Source organism: Lolium rigidum, unplaced genomic scaffold (genome assembly GCF_022539505.1).
Source record: "Lolium rigidum isolate FL_2022 unplaced genomic scaffold, APGP_CSIRO_Lrig_0.1 contig_4153_1, whole genome shotgun sequence".
Classification (NCBI taxonomy): Eukaryota; Viridiplantae; Streptophyta; class Magnoliopsida; order Poales; family Poaceae; genus Lolium; species Lolium rigidum.
Window position 1 is genome coordinate 185,491 of NW_025900506.1, and position 5,553 is coordinate 191,043.

The following is a 5,553-nucleotide window of genomic DNA, read 5'->3' on the forward strand; positions in this document are numbered from 1 at the left end:
ACAACGACAACTTTGAATAGCCTATGACAACAATGACAAAGAAGTGGTCATCGTGATAAATTTATATGGGTGCCTCGCTAGGATGAGTTAAGGGCACATGGACATGGCGGAAATTGGTAGTAACACGTATTTCTTGTTAGTGGGCTTCTTTTACCTAATAATGGGTCCTTGACATATTTCCCCCTTAAATCTAGGACTTTAATCCTTCTTTTTTTATTAGTAAAATCTGAAGTTTTTTTAAAAAGATGAGCGTCCTGATGTTCCTAGCATTTGCACATATACATTTAGTCAAAACTAGCTAAAAATATACCAAATTTCGAAAATCGATTGGAACAGGAGTAGAGCTCTTCGAAACTTCCGTTAAACATGTTTTTTGCAAATAAAAAGATAAAAATAATGGGATACCGTCACACTTGCCAACTTTTGGACCTAACGTAACGGCTCTAGAGCACGTATTTTTTTGTTTTTGGCAAGGTAGAGCACGCTGCACGTATCTTGCAGACTTGCAGTTGCAACTTGCAGTCGCAACACCGAAACCGTAGCAAATCTGGGCCGCACATCAAGCAGGACAGAATCCTCTGGCCTCACCACACCAAAACCCTAGCCCGCACATCCTCCCTCTCCCCTCTCCTCCCCATCCTCCTCGCGCCGTCCCTCCGAGCCCTCTCCGCCCCGCCCCGCGCCGCCGACCACCGAGCGCAGCCATGGCGAACCGTAAGCGACGCGAACACCATCTTCTCTGTTCCGCTTCATCATGCCCTATCTTATTGCTCGCTCTTAACTCTGGATGCCATCGGGTGGCTGATCTGCAGCAGCGGCCGCAGGGAAGTCGTTCCTCCAGGCCATGACGGCGGTCACCGAGGAGGCGGCGCCGCCGCTCCGCGCCGTCCAGATGGAGGGCCTGGTAATTGCTCTCGATCTCCCCCACCCCCACCTTCGCGTTCGCTCGGCGGAGTCTCGCGTTGCGTCCTCTCTGTTAGCTCGTTTGATTTGGGCCGCTGACGCGCGAGAGGAAAGTAGTGGAAACTCCCGCGTTTCGACGGATCTGTTTGTGTGGCGAAGCTCGCGCTACTTCTGTTTTATTCCCGTCCTCCCACAAGCACACCCCTACAAAAACGGTTTTACTCAGCATATAGGTTGGGGTGTGATGCTGGTTTTGCATCCGGGAAGTCCACCAGATGGACGCTGTTTCCTTGTGTACTATATCTCACCCAGTAGAAGTGCCACATTTCAGTTCACTTCCATGTTTCCCTCTTGACATTCATGAGAATAATTCCTCGGAGTAAACTTTCGAGCTTATTGGGACATCAATCTTCTGATTAGTAGTATGTTTGCGCATGTAAAAACACCGGAATTTGTGCTAGGAGTACTTATCTTTTGTATGTATAGTGTTAAAATTCAGTTCAACATAGTATCTCAGGGTTCTAGGAATATGATTAATATTGTTTTTTCTTTAACTCCAGATAGCTGTTCTAGTTTCAGATGTTATTCCAAGCCCAATCCTGTTAAACCAAAATATCTACTAGTCTAAAAAAAACCTACAAATGGTTGACATCGAACCAAAACTTTCACCTGGTTTTAAGCAAGTTTCATCAGCTACAATATACTATCAGTGGAGCAGTTGATTTCCATGACAAGCAACTGACCTCTGTTATACAGACTGGTGTAACTTCTTCTCGTTATCATTTGTTTGGATCTTACTATGCAGGCTGTCTTGAAGATCATTAAGCACTGTGAGGAGTTTGCGCCTGCTCTGGTTACAGGCCAACTGCTTGGTCTGGATGTTGGTAGTGTTCTGGAAGTGACCAACTGTTTCCCTTTCCCTGTGAGTTTTTGTCATTGTTGGCAGTGTTACTTCCAGGATATTTGTGATTTAGCTGTTTTTATAGGAAACTAAAACCTACCTTTATCACTGCAGACAAGAGAGGATGACGAGGAAGCAGATGCAGATGGTGCGAACTATCAGCTCGAGATGATGAGGTGCCTGAGGGAGGTTAATGTTGACAATAACACTGTTGGATGGTATGTGTAGCTGTTCCATCCGAATTCATAATCATATTCAGTTCATTATGGAATAGTTAGTGTCATGTTGAGATATTTGTCGTGGGTGGTTACAAATTCACATATCTTCATTTATTTATGTTCCTTCATCTTCCATGGCTAAACAACTGTTGAGTATAGTGCACTGACATACTTGCTGAATTTGATGGTTTCATTGGTTTTAATTGAAAATTTGTATGATGTGTGTTGTTGTTTTTTTGCATTGTTTTTGATTGACAATCTGTATGATCTGTGTTGTTGTTTTTCTGTATATTGATGGCATTGTAGGCATGTAGGAAATATTGCAGCCAAACTTAATTGCGGGAAATATTGCAGCCATACATAATTGCGATATCTTCACTTGCTAATGCAGTATGGTACTGCTATTGGTATTGAGAACGAAATAGTGTTGGGCATAGCCAATAGGTGTGCATTCTACCAGAACTTTTATGGTTTTACATTAGATTTCAAAGTTCTTAACTAGATTTGTCTTTTCAAATTGACGATTTCATTTATTCATCTTTCTGAAACACTAGTATATGGGAGGTTGCTAGATTTGTTTGTCATGCGGACCAATATGCAAGCTCATACTTCCGTTAATTGATCCTTAACTCCTGGATGTTTACTAGGGAAATCCGATTGTTAGTATTCAAGCTGTTTGATATAATAGTTCCCATGGTTACAGATTACAAGTCTTGTTGAAAACTCTGTATATGCCTTATTGCAACACTACGTATATGATTAAGAGTTCATGAGTCATGGTGCTTGTCAACCCATATTTCATCTTGATCTACACGAGTATGCTGCTGCTATTGCTTAACCAACATTTTTGAGGTTTCCTATTATGTTGCCGTTATGCTGCGGTTTCTAGCCTTCTACCGCCATTCATGTTATACTCCGTTACATTGCTTTAATACATCAATGTAATAAGCTGCTGTGCATACATTTACATTGCTTTTGCTTGTACCTATGCTTACAGGTACCAGTCTTGCTTGCTTGGTTCTTTTCAAACTGTCGAGCTGATTGAAACATTTATGAACTATCAGGTATGGCAAAAAGAAACAAGCTGCATTTTTTGCTGTTGAGGAAGATAGCTTCATTTTAGTGTTCCAACGTTTCACTTTCTCACAAATATTGGACTAACCTCCCCAGCCCTGAATCTTTAGCGGAATCCCGCCTTCTAATCAGCACACTTTTCCAAGTTAATTTCCACAATTCCCACATCAGTGATATAATCTGATAATCATGTGCTTTGATAAAAAAGTAAGCTGTAACTTTTCACAAGTAATCTGATAATCATGTCCTGTGACAAAAAAGTAAACTGTGTAACTTTTTACAAATATGAAGTTTGGGTTTCAGGTTTAATAGGATTTTCAATAGGCACTAAATTTTAACGGATATCAGGATTTGTTTTCAAGTTCCAAATACTTCACAAGAACGAAAACCAATGCAATTGTATGGTTACACAAGTTCACATGCTTGAATTTTAGTGTGAGCTTCATGCTTGTGAAATCTGAGTTTTCACATGAACCATTTTCCAGTATCAGGTTTATACTTGTGTTTGACTAGGTTCCAAGATCATCATGCTTTTTAATATATATGTGGTCTTTTATTTTCCATGCTGGTATAACATTTATATCTCACTAGGAAAACATCCGGAGGTGCGTGTGCATCGTGTATGACCCATCTAGGTCTAGTCAAGGAGTGTTAGCTCTCAAAGCCCTGAAGCTTACAGACTCATTTATGGATCTTTATCGTAACAATGGTTTAACTGGAGAGAAGTATGGTTTCCTTTCTGTGAATGAATGCTTTTAATAATCACCTACATTGTATCTGCAAATGACTCTTTATTATTACAGGCTAAGAGAAAAGAAACTATCATGGGTTGATATTTTCGAGGAGATACCGGTATGCACTCATATATCTTCCATTTTTTTAGTCATGGTGGATAAATTTATCTTATGTGTCCTTTATTTTTTATCTGTACAGATTAAAGTGTCCAACTCCGCGCTTGTCAGTGCCTTCATGAAAGAGCTGGAACCCGAGTCACCTGTTTCACAGGTTGTGATTTTAGTTTTTTGGAAATGCTTTTGTAGGAAATTTTGCCGTCTTTGGCCTGTTAGTATTTCCTGGAGTTATATCTTTTACATTTCTTGTTCCAGTGTGACTTTGACCGTCTTAAGTTGTCGACTGCGCCCTTTATGGAAAGAAACCTGGAATTTATGATTGGATGCATGGATGGTCTTTCATCAGAGCAAAACAAGGTGATTTTTCTTGAGAGCAACTATATGATCAAAGTGACAGATCTATTTGTTTGACTGAGGTTTTTCCATGCGATGTAGTTCCAATATTATTACCGCAACCTAGGAAGGCAACAGACACAGCAGCAGGCATGGATCCAAAAGAGAAGGTAAACGCAAGTGTTTAATCCATGGCTGATATAGTGAATTAGCTCTTGGATCATTCAACGAAAGTGCCTTCCAGGAGACCAGAAACAAGGAAATATGTTGCCAATTAACACCCACTAACTATTTGTGCTACTACAGGCAAGAGAACATTGCGAGAAAAAATGCTGGTGAGGAGCCATTGCCAGAAGAGGATCCATCCAACCCTGTCTTCAAGCCACTTCCTGAGCCATCACGTTTGGAGGGTTATCTGGTAACCAACCAGATCTCTAGTTACTGCAACCACATCAATGGGTATGGATTCTGTAACATTCCTACGCCTATCCTCTTTTTACTTTTTTTGTGTTGGCTATATCTATCATTGGTGTTGATATGCTAGGCACTCATATTTATTGTTGCTGTTACTATTCCAGGGTTGCCGGCCAGAATTTCAACAGACTATACTTGATGAAGGCGTTGCAGGAGGAGTAGGTTGCAGGAGGAGTAGGTTACGAGTGGCAGCTGTTGTGAGAATTAACTTAACGCTGTACTGCACCTCAATTTTGCAATGTACTTTGCCTATTTCGTTTTGCCAAGAAAAATCAGATAGTTAAGATGCACTGTGTTGGTATCATTATTTTGTTGTGGGTCTCTTGCTATGTTGTGCGACTAAATTGGGTCCCTTGGTTTTGGTTCATTTTTGTGAGATGGTTGTGACGATACACGAAAAGGGTGAAAATGGAGGTGTCCAGATTATAGAATATTGCATAAGTAACTACAATCGTGCTTAGAGCTGACTGGCATGTGTACGTTGATGCGCCCATGGAGAAAGCATGTCAGCGGATGTTGACACTGCTTTGTAGAATGAGTTTGAGGTTTGAATATTTTGTAACGTTTTGTAATGTAGGATCATGTTACAACGCGAAATAGAGCATACAAGCAACATATTAAGCATAAGTGCATTGTTTATGACTTCATGTTAGGTGACTTTTATTTGTCATATTTTCCAAACTTACCTCCATGCTTTGCAGTATACATGCTCTGTATGCGCTTGGCCGTAATATGTATGCTTCACCTCCGAACCTCATCCCTGCCATAGATGGTCAATTGATCATCAGCCAGGTGCATC

The 5,553-nt window shown here is 40.8% G+C and overlaps 1 protein-coding gene across 2 annotated transcripts; it reads left to right on the forward strand.

Moving 5' to 3' along the window:
* The first annotated feature begins 689 nt into the window (after positions 1 to 689).
* Positions 690 to 5,199, forward strand: LOC124681390 (eukaryotic translation initiation factor 3 subunit H). 2 transcript variants are annotated; one of them, XM_047216316.1, is made up of 12 exons: positions 690 to 714; positions 816 to 904; positions 1,709 to 1,825; positions 1,919 to 2,022; positions 3,020 to 3,086; positions 3,688 to 3,821; positions 3,900 to 3,948; positions 4,030 to 4,101; positions 4,203 to 4,304; positions 4,383 to 4,450; positions 4,587 to 4,739; positions 4,859 to 5,199. In XM_047216316.1, exons 1-12 carry the CDS (start codon positions 705 to 707, stop codon positions 4,914 to 4,916), a joined length of 1,023 nt encoding a protein of 340 aa, XP_047072272.1. In that variant the 5' UTR covers positions 690 to 704; the 3' UTR covers positions 4,917 to 5,199. The 2 variants fall into 2 exon arrangements, with proteins under 2 accessions (XP_047072272.1, XP_047072271.1); XM_047216315.1 differs by having other exon boundaries at positions 699 to 714; positions 813 to 904.
* Positions 5,200 to 5,553: the final 354 nt, after the last annotated feature.

Excerpts from the sequence above, each read along its gene's own strand:
- LOC124681390 (XM_047216315.1), top strand. Across the intron at positions 3,087-3,687 it reads AAACATTTATGAACTATCAG|GAAAACATCCGGAGGTGCGT; the intron begins GTATGGCAAAAA and ends ATATCTCACTAG. Across the intron at positions 3,949-4,029 it reads ATATTTTCGAGGAGATACCG|ATTAAAGTGTCCAACTCCGC; the intron begins GTATGCACTCAT and ends TTATCTGTACAG.